The 18162-nt window shown below is 55.0% G+C and overlaps 1 protein-coding gene and 1 long non-coding RNA gene across 7 annotated transcripts; one reads left to right on the forward strand and one right to left on the reverse strand.

Moving 5' to 3' along the window:
* Positions 1 to 80: 80 nt before the first annotated feature.
* Positions 81 to 2446, reverse strand: LOC142087564 (uncharacterized). Its single transcript, XR_012675499.1, has 2 exons — positions 2372 to 2446; positions 81 to 2233 (listed from the first exon to the last, which is right to left on the reverse strand). It is a non-coding gene; the product is annotated as an uncharacterized LOC142087564 (long non-coding RNA).
* On the forward strand, positions 2230 to 16267 carry LOC142087562 (protein Wnt-11b-like). Of its 6 annotated transcripts, none has more exons than XM_075161896.1 (9): positions 4603 to 5068; positions 5495 to 5618; positions 5889 to 8630; positions 8735 to 8995; positions 9126 to 9361; positions 9804 to 10081; positions 10717 to 11009; positions 11802 to 11960; positions 12520 to 16267. In XM_075161896.1, exons 4-9 carry the CDS (start codon positions 8928 to 8930, stop codon positions 12554 to 12556), a joined length of 1071 nt encoding a protein of 356 aa, XP_075017997.1. In that variant the 5' UTR covers positions 4603 to 5068; positions 5495 to 5618; positions 5889 to 8630; positions 8735 to 8927; the 3' UTR covers positions 12557 to 16267. The 6 variants fall into 6 exon arrangements, with proteins under 6 accessions (XP_075017995.1, XP_075017996.1, XP_075017997.1 ...); XM_075161897.1 differs by having other exon boundaries at positions 5889 to 8370; positions 8478 to 8995; XM_075161895.1 differs by lacking the exon at positions 4603 to 5068 and adding an exon at positions 2629 to 2703 and having other exon boundaries at positions 5889 to 8995.
* Positions 16268 to 18162: the final 1895 nt, after the last annotated feature.

Consider the following 18162-nt stretch of genomic DNA (forward strand, 5'->3'; position numbering starts at 1 on the left):
TTTAAAAGAGACAAGAAAGCCTGGAGAACCCCTGAGGCCCAGGAAGGGTTGAGAAGGTACAGAAACCGAGCCAGGGAAATGTGTGTCGGGTTATTATCTTTATCGATTTCTGTGTGCTTTCCCGATTCAAAGAAAAACAGGATTCCAGGTTGTGGTCTCACGGGTGCTACAAGAAGAACTAAATCCACGTCAGCGCCGAAGGCAATGTCCCCTTCTCCCAGCGGCAGGAAAAGCGGCGTGACTTCAGCTGGGCCGGGAGCAGGGCACGGGGCGAGTGCCCGGGGCTCGTCCTGGCACAGGGGACAAGGAGGTGCCACCAGGCTGGCCGGACCCTGCCCCTGCGAACCGCGTTCGTGTCAGCAGAAACCAGCACGAGTTACCCACGAGGTCAAAAGAAACCCGGCTGCAGCACTGACGGGTGTTAATGGGAGGGGAATGTCCCACGTTCTGCATTGCTCCTCAGCCTGAGCTTCCCACAGATCAGGGGAAATGGTTTCCTTATCCCGGGGATGTCTTGGCATCTCAAGCTTTTTCTTGATCCAAAATGAGGGTAAAAGATCTGTAGAATATTGAAGTTCAAACAAATAAAGTGATGATGCCAAAAATGTTGCATTTTCATGTCAAGCTGTAAGACACTAGGATTATAAATTTTGGTCTGAAAAAGAGCAGCAGTGGTTGAAATATTGTGACCATTTACAAATTTTCTAGAGAACTAGTTGAGAAATCGAGCAAAGCTCATTCTTTCCAGTGGAAAGCCTTCACATTTCACTGGATGTGCATTTTCAAAGAAAAACAGATTTTATCAAAAATTTCCAACTAGCTGTTCTGCTAACTCATGTGGAAATTACCTTTTCTGCAACTAACTTGAATTAGAGGACTTTTTTTTTTTTTTCTTTTCCCTTTTTCCCTTTCTCTCCATGGAGATGAGAGCCAGAGCTTCATCTGCTTCAAGAGCTGAAGAATTTCCTGGTCGCTGGCTGGCAGATATCGCTCCTCGAGCTGCCCCTGCCCGGCAGAGCGGGGAGAGCGCTCCTCATCCTCTGCATTGAGACGGAGCACAGGTTAGCCTAAATCTCCCCAACTCTGCTCCAAGATAACGCAAGACAACACGCTTTAGGCTGTTGCAAGGCGTGAAACCATCGTAGCAGTGAACGCTGTTTTCCTCCCAGCAGCTTCTGCCCCGGGTTTTGCCCAACAGAAGAGCTCGGGTAAGTCCACTTCAGCGCGCAGACAGCAGCGCAACGGCTGCTGAAGGTATCGCTTCTTTTATTTTTTGCCGATATTGCCGCAATATGCATTCCCAAACGTGGTTGATCTCATAAACCACTGTCCTCTCGCCGTAGCCCGGCTCCCCGCGGCAGGGTGCCTTTTATGTGCTCCTAGCTAACGTGGCATTTGCTCTGCGGCTTTGGGATGGGGCAGGAGGCTGGTGGCAGTGGCTCGTCCCCATGTGTCACCTCCGGGACATCAGCCCGCGTGTCCCTCCCATTCGTAGGGCTGTGCCACCGCTGCTTTCCATTATCACTCACTGCCACAGCCTCTTCTTCGTGACTCAACAAAACTCCCCTGGCAGCTATTTCCAGCCCAGTTAGTGAGGTCGGGCGTGTTATTCATGACACTTTCTTCCTCTCTGGTGGGCCTCTGGCCAGGCTGGGACCTGCCACCAGCTCTCCAGCACGCAGACCTTCAGCCAGAGGAGACTCTGGCAGGGAGCAGATGGGGAACGCAGCTCCCAGCGTCTCCCCTGCCCTGCAACGTCCTGTACTTCTGCAGCACCGCTTGCCCGGGCCGTCCCGGGCTGCTGGGGGGGGAGTGCAGATGCCGACACATGTTCTGCAGCTGGATCCCCCCAGCCCAGCTGTGCCGGGGCCCTGGGGACAGGGCGTGCTGCAGAGCCTGCTCTGGGCTGCCTTGCTGTGTGCTGCCTGCAACGGGACGCGGCCACGGCTGCAGGCAGCCCTGGTCACAGCAGCTCATGAAGTGCCACCAGGCGCTCTGTCTCCTTACAGCTTGAACCCACATCAGGTGCAGACCCACGGTCCCTGGTCCCAGCTTTGGGGCTTCCCTAGGCAGACGCGTGGGAGCAGCCTCGTGCCGAGGGGGGGAAGCTGGAAGGCAGCACCGTGCCTAAGTGGCTCTGGAGGAGATCAGCTGGCAGGAACAAATCCTTGCAGGTCCCCGTCACCCCCATCCCGCTTCTCAGTATCCTGTGGTGAGGTCACTGACTCCACCGCTACATCGGAAAGAGGAAGGAGGACGGTTTCGCTAAAGGAAAGCAGCCCTCTGCAGCAGGACAGTCACCTAGCACCCAGGGTGGCCCTCCCCAGCATCCCCAGCCTCCGGAGGGGACGGGATGCTCCCAGGCACCCACCTGCAGCAGGGATCCCGTCCACAATCGCTGGGACGTGGCGGGAGCTGGCCGGGAAGCACGACCTGCCTCTTCGCCAAGACGTCGGTGCCACATGACAGCGTGCCACCGCCGCCTGCGTCACCACGACCCGGCGCTGTCACAGCCTCCCGGGCAAAAGGATGTGGCTCCTCACGCGGTCAGTTGGTAGGTGAGCGTGGGGTGGGGGAGCGCCGAGGTTGCCAGGGGCTTGAGGGGACACGGGGCACGTTGACAGCAGGGGAACCCCTGGAAGGTCCTCGTACGAAGCTGCCTCTCCTGAGCCTGGAAGCCACAAGCCGTTGCAAGCTGGGATGGTGCGTGGGGAGGGGTCCCCGTGTGCTTACACAGGTCGCAAACCATTCATGGGCGTTTGCTTTGGCCCCTGTCCGAGTCCCAGTAGTGGGACACATGAACCTTTGGCCATCCAGGACAACTATTTGATGTTCCCCCAGCAATTAGCTTAATCCCCAGAACAAGCTCTGTGTGCAGGCAAGCCCTGACCCAGCAGCAGGTCTTCTCCTTGCCCTCCTGTGAACTCCTCCTTGAGCTTTCCCCTGCTGGCTGTGTCCCCAGGGCAGCCAACACCGGGCGGGCAGGCAGTCGGGGGGTGACATTTTCCAATGTCCCTCCCGGCTCAGCGCCTGCAGACGAGTCCCCAGCAGCCCGGCTGCACCTTCTCCCCATGGTGGCTCTCCGGCGCGGGCAGGCTGGGGAAGGGAAGCCTTTCTCCTGGGCTGGGAATCCCCTCCCGCCCCCCTCCTTCCCCTGACACGGAAGGGGAAGGGGTATTTTTAGCACTTGCCCTACGGTTGTTTCAAGGATTGAGCTAAGAGGAATTGACATCAAATGAAGGATCGCTTTTGCTTTAAAAGGAAGCCTTTTTTTTTTTTCTTCCTACTACTCAGTCATTGCAAAACTTTTCTGTGAAGAGGGATTGGTAAAAATCACCTTTCGTAGGAGGCAGCGGGCTCGAGCAGGAGATTGGCGTCAGAAATCGCTGGACACCGTTCCCTATGCTGGCACTGGCTTCTCGTGCCCTTGCCCCTGGTGACCTTGCATCCCAAAAGAAGGGGACGGGGTGGTACTAAGCCCCTCTGCCCCAGCACTGATCACGGCTCCCAGCACCTGCAAAGCTACGAGATGGCCTCCACCTGCCAGATCGTCCTCGCATGTGTCCTCTCTGCATTCCTGCTCTCCAGCAGCTTTTCCTGACTGTTGCTTGTGGCTTTTTCTAAAACCCCTGGGATCCCAGGTGCTCTTGCCTTCCCATCTGCCATCCGACCCCAGTATGTACTGGCTATGGCAACCCATCTGAGATCCTCCAGCTCCCAGACTAAGATGCCACGCGCACCTTGAGAAGTTTGCCTGAAAGCAATATGGTTAATAGGGGAAAAAAAGTGCCTCGCTGCAATGTGAGAGCTGCCAGCACCAACACGGCAGGCAGGAGCATGGTGAAGGCAGGTTCTCCAGGGACCCGAAGGGGAGACAGTGGCCCTTAAAAGCAAAACCACTGGCCAGAAGGTGGCAACATGCCCTCTCCTTTCTGGGCCTGAGCAGAGAAGGGGTCAGCCCCTTGTGCCGGGATGGGTCCATTTTGGTTTGGAAGCTCTAACGCCACTCAGACCCTTTGGATTGAACAGCTCTGGCAATGGCAGGACAATGCTCCATGTCCCACCCAGGTGGTCGGGCACCCCTGATGTCCATCCTATGAAGCTCAGCCCGCGCCAGCCATAGCGGGTGCTGGGAGTGTGAATGCCCCAGCACCTACAGCCAGCGGGGAGAAGGGTGTTCAACACGGGGGAGGGTAAAGTCCTGCCCCCAGTATGTGCTGGGGCCACCCAGCTGGAAAGCAGCTTCGCCTAGATAGCAACCCCAGACCTTCCTCCCTCTCCACCTGCCCAGAGGTGGGCTTGCACCTTGCCCACCTTCGTGTCTCGCTCAGAGGAGATTAGGGGACAGCTGACCTTCCTGACCCTCTCGTCTGAAATCCTTCGCAGGGTCTAGTTGTGCTGATGGTCACTTTTTTCTTGGGCAGTGTGGGGCTGTTCCAGGCAGCTGATGAGATAACGTGAGACATCGCGCCAGAAGGATTAGCATCTCTGGCAGAGCCTGCGTTCCCACTGAGACCTCCTCATCCCTCAGCAGAGATGTGGCACTTTGGAGCAACAACCAGCAAAGCAGCTCTTTCTAGCAGGCTGGATGCAGGGCACCTGCCACAAAGGAGTCCAGGGCAGAGTGACTGTAACTGGGAGGGACTGGAAGCCACGGGAGCTCCTGCATCCCTCTGGCTGGAGTCTGGAGAAGGAGGTGTCTGGTTAGACATGCCCAGCACACGGGATTGCCTTTGCTTGGCAATTCCTGCCTTGCACATGCTTGGTGAACTGCTGCCCTCCCTTGCCCGCTGAGCACATGATGCCCAGAAAAGCACCCAGGCACCTCCCAACACTGACAAAAGCAGCTTTTCCTGGTCAGAAAATTCCTCATCCCTCCAGAAGCTGTTCAGATTTCCCCGCAATGTCCCCCTCAGGGCCCAAGGCATTTCCCCATTCCCCAGGGCTGAAAAGGGAACTTACAGAGAATATGACTTCATAACATCAAAATCCTCCAGGCTGGAGCGAAAGGAGCGCTTGGGCTAGCACGAGGGAGAAGTGTGGACAGCATATCTGATTGCAGGTCAAGGTAAGAGAAGGATCTGCAAAAGCCATGATTGGGAAGGTGGGATGTCAAGGAAATATCAGGGACTTCCAGAGCGCAGTGAGTACCAGCAGGACTGAACTGAGTCAAGAAAGGTGAAAGCTGAACTATGTCGCTGTGGTGAGACCATTCTGACTTCGGTCTCACCAAGCACAATGAATAACTTCACAGCAAAGGACCCCAGCTTTACCCCAGGCCCTAAGGGGTCTCGCAGCACCAAGCTGTTGGTCACAGGGCAGGGCTCCAGGCACCCCAGGGTGCTGTCACCCTGTCCCACACAGCACCAGCATCTGGCCCCAACAGCGTGTGCTGCTTCACGGGACTTTTCTACCTCAACCCTCGGGGTCCTGTGATGGGTATAAGCAAAATCCATCACGCCAGGGACTTAACAGGGACTATCTGTCATTGCAGAGCCCTCGGTGGAAGTGGACCAGGTTCAGAGACCAGGTTCATCTCTGCCACGTGCCACCTGTGATTGGAGCGAATGGCCCAGAGAGAGTTTGATCTTACTCGGGACAGCAGTACCAGGACCCAGGTACCACTGGAGCAAAACAAACAGCAGCTTTCTTAAATAGCAGGGATGCTGGAGGAGACATTGGGCTGATGCGGGAGCAGCTGAGTTGGGTTGAAAATCCGGGCGCTTTCAGAAAACTGAGAAAAAAGAGAATTGTGTTGTGGGAGTGGTCGGGGTGCTTGCACTGTGCCTGGGCCCATAAGGAAGCCTAGAGAGTGAAAGATGCTCTAGGGACTGCCCAGGCTGAAACAGCACGGCATGTCCCAACACTCCCTCATCTCCTCCCAGCAGGCTTTCCCAGGCGAGCCCGCTCCCGCAGAAATCCTTCCCATGGCGGTCGGTGCATCGCCAGCAGATCACATTGCCCCTGCGGATGGATGAAGTCTGCCTAGATGCCTCTGCTCGGCCCCCCTGCAGGCTGTGAGTTACACATCCCACAGCTGGGGATGACAAGCTGCGCTAGCTAGTGTCTGACTTGCCCTTACGCCCTCCTCCGCCGGGCAATAACTGGGGCCGGAGAGGGCAGCGGAGGGGCAGGACCTGCCCTGATGTCCCACAGGCGCTGGAGGACTCTGTTGTGCCCGGTGCTTGGTCTGCAGGCGTTGGGAGCAGCATGTGCTACAGGAGAGGGCACGCTCATTGCTACCTTATCCCCTAAAAATAGACAGACTGTTGTTATTTTAATCAGCTTAGTCCTCATTTTAGAGACAGAAACCAAAACATGGGGTTAGGTGTTTAGGGAATACAGACTTGGGTTATTCCTTGTCCCCTCCAACAGGGACTCTGCTTTCCGCAGCCAGGAAAGCACTTCCCACCCTGAAATACTCAGGGACAATTTTCTAAGTACTGGTTGCGGTGAGAAAAGGCCCCTCTTGCCCTAAACCAGGAGGTCCCAGCCCAACAGTGCCAATGTTCAGCCAGTGGCAATGGAACCAGCGGGATGTCCAGAGCAGGGCAGGCTTCCTGCTCAGACCACTCTGAAGCCAAAATCCGTGGATGGCGCTTGCCGGCCTCCACGAGCCCTCTGCAGAGACATCCAAGCTGTGAGCCCTGATAAGCAGCTCAGCAAATTTGCTTTTATCCTGTCTCTTTCCTACTCCTGCTGAAAAATCATTCCTCAGCTGACAAGGGCTTGCTGTAACTTTGGAGCCCTTTGGTGTCAGTCCACAGGCATCAGGGAGAGGAAGGTTAATGGGATCAGAGCCAGGCGACTCCAGGGACACTGAATACAGCGTCTCTTTCTTTTCTCTTTGTCCTTTAATTAAGCCCCTTGCAAGTCTGCTTGGGATTTGGGAGTGACCTTGGTGCTTTCCTAGCAGGACCCTTCCTCATGGGCCATTGCTCCGGCACAATGCATCTTGGCCTTTTCATCCCGAGAGAGTAGTTTGGGAAGGCCAACAATTCAAGCTGTGTGTCCTAGTTTTGGGCACATGATAGCAAGTCAAAGGGAGGTCATGGGGGGATGCTACCCAACCACCCAGTTATGTCCTGTAAAGGGAAAGCACCTTCCAGTGAGAAGGGAAGTTGCACAGCGAGGGAGAAAGTGAAAGCCCAAGAGGTCTTCAACCTGTGACTGTTTCCAAAAGAAGCTGGTGTCAGCTGGACTTGTCTCTCAAATGTCACCTCCCACTGTGGGAAAATACCAGCCTACCTGGTTCCTGAAGGTCTTCACAGCAGCAAAGTTGCACTTTTGTTTTTATACTTACGGAAGGGAAAGATTCAGAAAAATACACCTTGTGACAAGCATGTGCGAGCCATGGAAATGTCACACCAAACCAGCTCGTGTCCAAGCAGGCACCGTTTCCCCGGCTGCATCATTTCTGCCAGCTGTAATCTGGTTCCCGCAACGGAACGGGCACTTCTGCAGCTGATGCCCGTGCCCAGTGCTGGCTCACGGACGTGCACACACCAGTTTGCCCGCAGCACCAGGCGAACTCCCCTCTGGGCTGTCTGTGAGACAGCCGGTGGACTTTAAGCTCTTTTTCTTGTCCTGGAGAGGCAAACTGCTGCGGAACCTGGTTATGCTGTTTTCAGGAGCCTGGAATTAGCAGTAAACATCAAAGCGTTAGTCCTGATCCGGAAAGCCCAGTGACAGAGTCAAAGCAAAGTCCTTTAGCTGTCCCTCCTGCACTTTGGGGTGCTGAAGGCAACAGAAAGGCCCATGCCAGCGACGGACTGGGATTTGCAGCGCTGACAAGCTAAAGACAGCCCCATGCTGAGTTAGATCCTGCTCTGACCACATGTTTTCTAATGGGCGCATTCAATGTTAGGGCTGTTTCTCAAGTTTGCATGGGCAGGGCTGTAGAGCGGAGTGCGGAGGAGGGAGCCGTCGCACTGCAGCCCAGCACCTTCCTGCAGCAGGGAGAGGTTGCTTTAACCCCATTACTTTGAAATGTGCTTGCAGGCTGCACGCCCAGAGCCCTTCCACGTGTCCCCTTCTGCTCACCCTCTTTCTGCAGTTATGAAACCCATTAGCAGCTGCCGATGCCCTGGCTGAGATGATGGGTCAGTAAGATGGTTTGTCCGTGAGAAAAGGGACTGGGGTTGAAGCTGTGAAGTCGGTGTCTAGGGGCAGGATTTCCCCACATTCAATCAGCTTCAGGCCCAGCACAGCCTTCGGGTCCTCTCCGGGCTGGCGAGACCAGTGTCCACACCCTTGACTGACACACGTACATCTGGAGTCTTGGTTATTGCAGAGTCCTCGCTGTCCTCGTGGGGCTCTGGGGACAGAGGAGGCAGGCGGCTGAGACCTTCACTCCTTCTGGGTCAAAACGTATTTTTTAAAGCTTCTTGCAAAGAAAATAAGAAAAAAGTCAGAAATTAATATCAACCCCTTCTGTCCTTTACTAATGTCCTCCCTTTCTGATTCCTGCCAGCCAGTTACATGGGCGAGTTTTTACCTGCCGAGCAGAGCCATGTATTTGCTTTGTGATCCGATGGCTCTCCTGAAGATGCCGAAGGAGACACCACACGTCTCCGGTGCCGGGGCCCGTCGTGCACAGCACCCCTTCCGCCTTGCGGGGGCACGAAGGGGTATGCGGCAGCTGAACGCTTAGTGGGGCGACGTGCCAGACCTGATGCCCCCCAGCTCCCCGTCGTGCAGAGCTGCAGTGGGTCGTTTCTTCATTGCTTCCCAGGTGCTGTTTCGGGGATGGTCACAGCTAATAACAGCTGTACCGCTCCACGGACCTCCCCCCCCGGCCCTAACCCGCTGTGAATGGCACCGAAACCGCCTTTGTTCCCCTCCCCGGGGGGGAGGACCGCGCCGCCCGCGGCTATAAAAGGGGGCGGCAGTGCTGAGCGGCCCCAGTCCCATCCCCAGCCCCGGCCATGGGCCGCCCCACCGCCGCCGCCGCCCTGCTCTGCCAGCTGGGGCTGTCCACGGCCATCCAGTGGCTGTGAGTAGTGGCCCTGGGGGGGATGCACCCCCTCCCCCGTGCCCCCCTTCGGGGCTCCCCCTCTCCGGCTGGGTCCCCGGAGGGGTGCCTGTGGTCCCCCCCCCCGCTGACACCCATCCTCTCCCCACAGAGGGCTGACGGAGAGCGGCAGCGGGGTGGCCTGGAACGAAAGCCACCACTGCCGGCTGCTCGCCGGGCTGGTGCCCGACCAGTTCCAGATGTGCCGCAGGAACCTGGAGGTCATGCACAGCATCGTCCGGGCCGCCCGCCAGACCAAGAGCGTCTGTCAGAAGACCTTTGCAGACATGAGGTGGAACTGCTCCTCCATCCAACGTGCCCCCAGCTTTGGCCCCGACCTGCTGAAAGGTAAAGGATGCTTCGTCCGCTGTGTTCGTGCTCCTCTTTCTGCCCCACGTAGCTTTCCGGGCAGGCAGCACTTTAGGCAGTGCTTTAATGTACAGCCCTGCTGTTCGGTTGGGGGGTGTCAATTTTGGAGGAACTTGCTGCCATTACACTGGTGTTAATCCTATGCAACTTAGATCTGCAGGAGATGACAGACAGTAACTTCCATTTCAAACAAAACAAGCTGCCAGAGGCCCCAAAAAGAAGGGGGAAGAGGTGGGGACACAGGCTGGACACTGACAGCATAATATAACGGGTGGCACAGGTTAAAAACACAGCGCAAGAAAAACGCTGGGCCTTGTTTTTATCCTGTTGCAAGAAAAAAACCCTCATTTGCATTGTGCGATCTTTGAGAGGAGCGTTTGGCTGGGCAGGGAGGAAGGACGTCTCCCCCTCTTCTTCCCAGGAACCCGGGAATCCGCCTTCGTCTACGCCCTGGCTGCTGCCGCCGTCACGCACGCCATCGCCCAAGCCTGCACCTCGGGAGAGCTCCCTCTCTGCTCCTGCGGCTCCGTCCCCTCGGAGGTCCCCGGGCCCGACTTCAGATGGGGCGGCTGCGGGGACAACCTGCACTACGGCCTCCAGCTTGGCAGCGCTTTTGCTGACAGTCCCTTAAAATCCAGCAAGCTGGGGACACAAGCGCTCAAGGCCACGAATCTGCATAACAATGCGGTGGGCCGGCAGGTGGGTATGGTGCCCACCACGGACTGCTGCAGCCCAGCACATCTGACAGCAGCCCGGGGTCGGAGGTGCCTAATGTAAGGCGGTAGGCTCCGGCCAGGCTGTTGGGATGCGGTACTTAACGTCAGGAGGCAACTAAATGGTTAAAATGGAGTTACGTGTGTTTGCAGAGACACCCCCCGCTGCTACCCTCCCCAAACATCCCTGCACCCTTTCCACAACTACGGCAAGATTCTTGCTACTTCACACCAGTACTTCCAGTACTTCTTTCCGCCCCTCTCATGGAGAGCTCCAGCTGGGCTCCCCAGCCCTGCCCAGAACTGTGGGGTTTTGCGCTTCCATGCACTCGTGTTCCCCCGGTGAGGACGCGGCCATCCTGCACCCGTGTTGGCTAGGGAAGCCACCAGCCCCACTGCAAGCTCCAGCAGGGAGTTCCCCAAGGGTTAGGTTCTTATCACAAGGGCAATGGAGCAGGGCTGAGTCCTTGATTGCCCCATTATATTCATTTGAAGGTGGCAGTAAGCAGCTGAGCTCTTTCATCTCTTGAAACTTCCCATGGATGCTCTTGCAAATCAATCCGTAGGACGGGTACCAGGAGAAAGCAGAAGCAAATTCATCTGTTTTCCTGTCCTCTGCAGGTGCTGAGTGACTCCCTGGATACCAAGTGTAAATGCCACGGTGTTTCAGGCTCCTGTTCGGTGAAGACCTGTTGGAAGGGACTGCCAAACCTGGGTGAAATTGGCTCTGACCTCAAGTCCAAGTACCTGGCAGCCATCAAGGTGACCCACCGGCTCATAGGGCCCAGGAAGCAGCTGATACCCAAAGAAATGGATGTCAGGCCAGTGAAAGAGACGGATCTGGTTTATCTCATCAACTCTCCCGACTACTGCACGCCGAATCTCCACCTGGGGTCTCTGGGGACACAGGACAGGTAAGAAACTGCTGCAAATACGCTCTAACTCAGCTTCCCATTTCATGAGTGCCTGTACCATTGAGTTTGAGAGCGTGGTCCGGGAAGCTGGCATGGATGGGTGGTCCCCCGTTAGATGGGGACAACACAGGGACTGCTGCAAAATCTTGGCATCTTTAAGTCCCAAGGAGGGCAGGAAGGTAGATTATTATTTTTACAGAGCTATGCGGGTGTAAAGGCAAGGGAGAGCCCTCACTGAGAGTCCGTCAGCTGCACTCAGGACAGGATTCATCCACTGAGGAGTCAGAAAGGAAAATATCACCTCTCCCTGCAAGCCTTTAGGTGCTGCCTGCCGGTAACAAGAACGGTTCAGCAGTCCTTGGAGTCTGTGGTGCTTCCCAGATGTCTCCCTTCTGGAGTGATTGCAGTGCTGGGGGCAGTTTTTAGAGGCATGGGAAAGCCTCGGCTGAAGGCTGAGCCAGGGCTGCCTCAGGGCTATGACTTGCAATCCCTGTTAGATTTAGCAGTAGCAGAAGTTCCTGGTCCTAGCCATCCACCCTTCCTTCTCCATGGGAAATTCCTGCCCCCAGCATGACACCGAGTGAGTGTGCCCAACCTCAGCCACGGCGGCTCAAAGTCTGCCATAGTAACACCAACCCCAGCTTGCAGGCAGACCCCTGCCCCTCGCTGCCTCCTGCTACGGGCACGCGAGCTCCGGGAGGAGGCCAGGGCAGATAGCTGTGGTCAGCGCCGCTGCCGTGGGTGGGCAGGTACGCTCCCTCAGCTCCGGCTTGTGCATCCTCCCCTTGGCAGGCAGTGCAACAAGACCTCCGTGGGCAGCGACAGTTGTCACCTGATGTGCTGCGGCCGCGGCTACAACACCTACACGGAGGAGGTGGTGGAGAGGTGTCACTGCAAGTACCACTGGTGCTGCTACGTGGTGTGCAAGAAGTGCCGGCGGAAGGTGGAGAGGTATGTCTGTAAATAACACCAGAGGCGTCACGGCAGGCGGGAGGACTCCTGCGCTGGTATCCGCCGGGGCACAGCTGGAGACCGAACGCCATCCGCAAGGGATGCTCTGAGCTACGGGCAAAAAGGGGGCTATGCGGGAAGTCTGGACTCTCGCGTTACCACAGAAGACCTCAAACTGAGAGATGCCGGGAAGCCTAAGACCAGGGGCTGACCTCTGCTCCATCTCTCCAGAGCAAGACAAAGGGCTGCCCTCCTGCAGCTGATCGGGAGCGTCCAGCCCTCTGTCTCCAGCTGGGGACAAACCATTTATCACTCCACATGCACAGGCCCTTTTCTCCAGGGGTGAATGGGGACCTTGGGCTGCCATTGTCTCTTTGCAGGAGGTTTCTGACAGTGGCCTGAAAGCCAGGAGTGATGGATGGGAAGGGGGGGTAGAGAGTTGCCCGTTGGGAGAAGGCTGCAGGGGAAGAAAACTTTGGGTGAGGGGGTCATGGCCGGCTCCTCTGGGGGCAGGTTTCTGCTGTAGGCTCACCCAGCACCACTGAGCGTTCCTCCTCAGGGGCAAATACCGGTCCAGTGCCCTTTGCAGCATCTGAAATGAAGACCGGGCTTGGACAAAGGCAGAACCAGTTATTGCTCCAGGAGACAGAACTCATCAATCCTGCCCAGGACCTGCATGGAGATTGCCGCTGCTCTCACAGTAATGAGCCTTCATCTTTGACTGATGATGGCACACAGACCTAGGGACAGGAGCGGTCCCGGAGGCTGCCGAAGCTGGGCAGCGTGGCAAAACTGCACCTAGCAGCCTTGAATTAACAAGGCAGCCACGGCAGCACTGTAGCTTCTGCCCCCTGGACTTGTGCTGGAGGTGGAAGCCCACTCAACGCGTGGCATACTCATGGCTTGTCCTTCCTGCCCCTTCCTCGAGACCACTAAGGTCTTCAGCCCACTCCTTCCACCCCCTTAATACCAGGTGTGCTGGCACTCTGGCCTGGAGAGAGGACACGACTCCAGGGCTCTTGGGAAATAAGAATGAACCTTTAGTCTCCACACTTAATGTAAGTGGGATTCTGGTGAGTGTTTTTTAAATAAATGTATTATACTATACCTCTCTGTGACATGTTTCCTAGGGCAACCTCCTTCCTCCATCTCCTTCTCAGCTGGCCACAGAGAAAGCGAGGCTGTAAGGGGAGCCTAAAGCCCCGTGTCCTTACCCTTACGGGCAGCAGGGGACCAGTTCAGTTTTAACCCTTTCTGCTGCTCATCAGCCCAGGTTTGCCTTTACTTACAGATATCTGTCAGCCTCAGCTACCGTGCACATACGGAAAACCTGTTGGAAGGTTTCTGTCACCCGCTTCCTCAGGTCTCTGACCAGCCTGCAAGGATTCCGGCTTCCTGGGATTCAGCGCTGGTGGCTGGAAACCGAGGCAGTCTGGGATTATTTTCTGATCCTTGTGAATGCGGGCTGGACTAGCCAAGCGTGCGTGTGTGAACAGCAAGGGAGCCAGGGCTGGGGGCTCTGATGGCCCCCCATTTCCCCTAGCGTGGAAGCTGGCCAAGCGCTTGCACGGGATAAGAGATTCCTGGTCATGCAGCCTTTGGAGAGAAAGGATGAGTCTGAACACAGAGGTGCTGAGGAGAACCCACAGCACAAGGAGGACAGGTAAACGTGATGGAAATCCTAGGGCAGCTTCCTGCAGCTCACACCATGACCTTGAGACTCTGGCAGCTTTGCGTGCGCCTTAGTTTATTTGTGGTTTGCATTGAATGGAGTTGGCCGCGTTCAGCCCCGAGTCCAGCTGTACGATTACTCATTTCCATATTCATTCAATCATTTTTAATAGCCTCTGCTGGGTCACGGAATCAATTCATGAGCTTTTATTGTAAACCGTCCCCTCCACTTAATGTGCTCCAGGTTTCTGTATTAACAGAGCCGAGAGTCAAAGGTGGCTTGAGACAAGCCTGGGAGCTGGAAGTTGAAATGCTCAGGGGTGAAGCATATGCTCACATAGTTAACCAAGTGAGTTAACTATCATTATCAGTTGTTAATGTGCCATTGACTTGATCTGGCTGCTGACATCTAGCCTTCCCAGAGTGACAGTAAAGCCACAGCTGCAAGGCTTCCCTCACCGCTGCCAAAGGCCAAAAAGCTATCTTGAGTTTTTCTTTTAAAATGCAATTAGGAGTTAGTCACCAGCATTCCTCCGAAAAGGGAGTCTTCAGCTGCCAGGCTGCAAAATAGCTGCAATTTCTGTGTCCAGAGCCAGGCTGAGCCGAGAGGTGGTGCAGGTACTTAATTAGGAGGATTGCTTAAATACCTTCCCTACAGCCACCTCCCTGTGCATCGCCAGATCAGAGGGAGGTGAAACCAGGAGGGGCTGTGAACCCTGCAGAGCATTGCAACACAAGCTGGTGAGAAAAAAACAGGAGAAGGATCTTGTGGAGTGAGAGATTCAGCCAGGAGGGTGGGAAATGTGATTTGCATTTGGTAACTACAAACACACATAGCCTGGGGTAGAGGAGAGGAGCCACAATAGCTAGGAATGCCCCGTGGAGATGTCGATCCCCTCCTAGAGAGGTCCCATTTGAATTTCTGCCTGGGAAAAGGCAGGGTCAAGTGCTGAATATGCAGAGTCCTCTCCTCCTCCTCTCGCTCCTTGCATCTTGACTGCAAGCCCAACAGGGAAGAGCTGGGAAAGGACTGGAGGGATCAATCGGCAGCGAGGACCTCGGGCTCCATTTGTGTCCTGCAGGAAATCAGAAAGCACTGTAATTAGTCAAAGGGTGCAAAGGGTCAGGCTGGCGGGAAGGAGGATGGTGGGGAGGTGACAGTTAAGTGACAATGCTCTGCGTGGGAGGCGTTGTAATCTGGCCCACGCCTGGATTTACCAGGCGTGTGAGATCTGCTGGACTGGAAGAGTTTTCCATGGACCGAGAGCCAGAGCAAGGCAGTCGGCATCAGACAATGGATCCAGAGGGAATAAACCCTGTGCTTGGTCCCAAGGGTTGAGGGGATCCATCTGACTGGATGCGTTTTCTCTCTCTAACCCTGCTTGGGCAGAAAAGCCAGCAGGAAGGTGCCAGGGGAACATGGAGCCCCTTCACCCCTCCCGGGCTAGCACAAGCACCCTCTGAGGTAAAAGATGGGAAAACTTGGACCCTGACATCACCCTCTGGTGGCTTCCAGCACCAGTCAGTGCAACCCTCTGCCAGAGAAATCGGTGCAAGAGGGCTTTTCTCTAACCCTCTACACCTTTGCTTCCACCACAAACAACTCCAGCTCTGGCAGATAGCCCTTCAGGACCTGAATAAACCTGGGCAAGGACGGTAGCAGTGTCCCTGAAACCGAGAGCACCTCTGTAACAATTGTGGCTTTGCAGCCCTTCAGACACTTCCTCACGCGTTTCTTTTGCCCCGCTTTCACAATCGGTCCTCTCCAGACTGTGGTAGGCTGCTGTCATTACCCTCTGCTTCACGAACCCTCGCCGGGCTCACTGCTAATGTGACGGATCTACCTCTTTGACTTTCCTGTCATTAGCCATTTCTCCCGATGTCTTGTGGCTTTTTGTTTATCTGTCTCTCTGGAAATGAGACTCCCTGGAGCTGAATTCTCCATGGCCATGGCAGAAGTCTTTCACTTTCTGGTGCTGTGAACTGACATGGGAGAGATGGCTCTGAAAATGGCTTGCGCACAGAAGAAAACCATCCCTCTACATGAAATGTGGTGAGAACCAGGCAAAGGGTTTGCTCTGAAAAGTCTCCTCTCGGTTACTGCTTGATTTTTAATTTGGGCTTGAAAGGAGTAATGCTGCTATGAATGTGATCCTTCCCTGCTGGTTAGATTTGTGCAGACAATGAAGCCCGGAGAAAGGAGGGTGATTTTCATGGACTCTTTTGACTTTGCTGCTAAAGCACTGATTTTTCCCCCCCCTTTTATTTCTTTATTCACTGAGAGATGCTGCATAACTTATTCCAGGAGGATAATCTGAGCAAGGGCAACAAGCTGTTGGTAATCAAGTAAGCCTTTTGGAGGAAGAATGACTCTGTGTTCAAGAACATGTTGGGATATTTCTTCCCTGGATTGCAGCTCGGGCAGGACCATGGGTCAGGACCTCCACCTGCTTTTTGCTTATGCTCTTCACAAAAAAAAGCTGAGCTAGAACAAGGAGAAGGCACGGGATGGGGGCTGCTGTTGGAGGGCTCAGCTGTTGATCAACATCTGTACTGCTGTAAATATTTGGGGGATGTTGCTTTGACCTTTGGGATGGTTGGTGCCTACACTATCACACCGCAAGACACAAACATGAGTAAACGCTTGTATTTAAGGAAAAACCCTTGCATCTCTGTTCTCCTTTATTTCTGGGGTGTTCAGCAATATTATGATGCCCTAAGGATGACAAATAATAATAGGGATTGTCCTTATGGGGATCTTCAGCTGAGGGATAGGGCCAAATCAACATAGGTGAGTAACAGCCATAAGACCAGAGGGGGAACTAGGCTGCAGACTGAGGGCCCTTGGGCAGAGGGGAAGCAGACCTCCATCCCTTCTCCTAGGCTGGGCGGGCTGGCATCCCCTCCAGCTCTGAACCTTGTCTTTCAGCAAGTTGCTCAATCGGAGTCGAAAGGTCCCAGATACCACAGATTTGTGGTATCCCCATCACGTCCGCATGGGCCAGGAGGAGTGGGGTGGCATTTCTGAGCCCCAGTCTCCCTTCACCAGCCCGTATTTCTCCCTCTCACTTGCTTAAACTCATCCATATTCAGTGCGGGCAGCATCCTGGAGGCCGCTCCCGGTGGACTTTTTGAATTGCCTTTCTGCCAGTACAGAGAAGATGCCACGGCCTTCGTGTTGAATCACTGAATAGCAGCGTCTTCCCTTTGTGCATCGTGGGGACACTGCCTCCGAGGTCCGTCAGAAAGCGAGTTAAAGCAGGGAGGGAGCTGCAGAACAGTCTCCTCTCCAGAGCAGAAGCTGACATGGGCCCGTGAGCCACCCCGGGGCTGCCATCCAACAGGGCTTTTCCAGGAGCATCCTCCCACCAGCCCGGAACCGGGGCCGTACAGATTTTGAGGACTTTCTCAGCTTGCGTATGTGTCAGCCATGACCACTGTGCATGTCCTGTGTGGTGGAGTAAGGAATTTCCAGACATGCTTCAGTCTGGCTGGAGCAGCACTCGTGTGCTGTAGGACGACATGCAGAAGCTCTAACACCTTCCAGGAAGAAGCTCTAACACCTCCTGGGAAGCACCGCACAGGCCTTCTGGATGTGCACGGCCAGATGTTCTACACATGTGCGTTAAATGCAATACACCGTGGCGGTCGCTTTTACTACCTGTATAATGGAAAACACGTGGGCACGTTTCATGTCTGGAAGTGGAAACGTAAGACCCCTCCAGAAGCTGAGGCTGATCCCTAGACATTGACTTTATGCTGAAAACCTACTGCACCGAGACACCTGGCAGAACTGGGGAGCGGGAGAAATTGTTCCCCAGCTTGCCAAAGCTCCCGGGAACTCCCCCTTTTCACATGCAGTGGGACTAATCACAGCTACTATTCCTGTAGTCCCCAGCTTGAGGCTCATTGTGGTGTGAATAGGGGCTTGCTGGGTAATTATGCCTTCCAAAGAATCATTTATTTTTAACTTGTGTTGAGAACATTAGCTCTGTAATTAGAAGGGGCAGTGCTAAAAACCCTGTCTGCCAGGTGGACCTCAGGCAGGAGGAGAACATGTGTGGGTACTTGCAGTTTACTATGCTGGAGCTGAAGAGCAGACTCTGGGTGATTCTGGTCACTAATCCTTACTGATTTTATGCCTCCGTGGTGTAACTGAAACCTATTCTTGACCAGCTGGGACAGCAGATAAAAACAGGGGGCTGATTAACTTCCAGCAAGGAGATTCAGGAGCGTCCAACCAGCTAACCCACCTGGCTCTTAGAGGCAAAGCCTTCTCCATCCCAAAGCAAACTGTGCCTCACACGCATCTCCTATTCTCTTGGTCTAGCTTGCCTGGTGAGCTGGGACAATGTGCTGCTCAAGGCCTGTCCTGGGCTGTCTCTGACAATCGGGGTCAAAACTGCCTCTCCCACCCCGCAGTTTTAAGGGGAGGTGGGCTGAGGTCCCATGCTCCATCATCAGCCTATTCACAATTACTTGGAGAGCCAGCCTATGAACCTGCCTGGCTTGCTCCGAGAGGCGAAGGCCT

The sequence above is a fragment of the Calonectris borealis genome, chromosome 13, assembly GCF_964195595.1.
Source record: "Calonectris borealis chromosome 13, bCalBor7.hap1.2, whole genome shotgun sequence".
In the NCBI taxonomy this organism is placed as follows: Eukaryota; Metazoa; Chordata; class Aves; order Procellariiformes; family Procellariidae; genus Calonectris; species Calonectris borealis.

Excerpts from the sequence above, each read along its gene's own strand:
- LOC142087562 (XM_075161894.1), top strand. The coding sequence starts at position 2,354 with ATGCTCCCAGGCACCCACCTGCAGCAGGGATCCCGTCCACAATCGCTG. Across the intron at positions 5,619-9,125 it reads ACAGCAGTACCAGGACCCAG|AGGGCTGACGGAGAGCGGCA; the intron begins GTACCACTGGAG and ends CTCTCCCCACAG. Across the intron at positions 10,082-10,716 it reads ACAATGCGGTGGGCCGGCAG|GTGCTGAGTGACTCCCTGGA; the intron begins GTGGGTATGGTG and ends TGTCCTCTGCAG.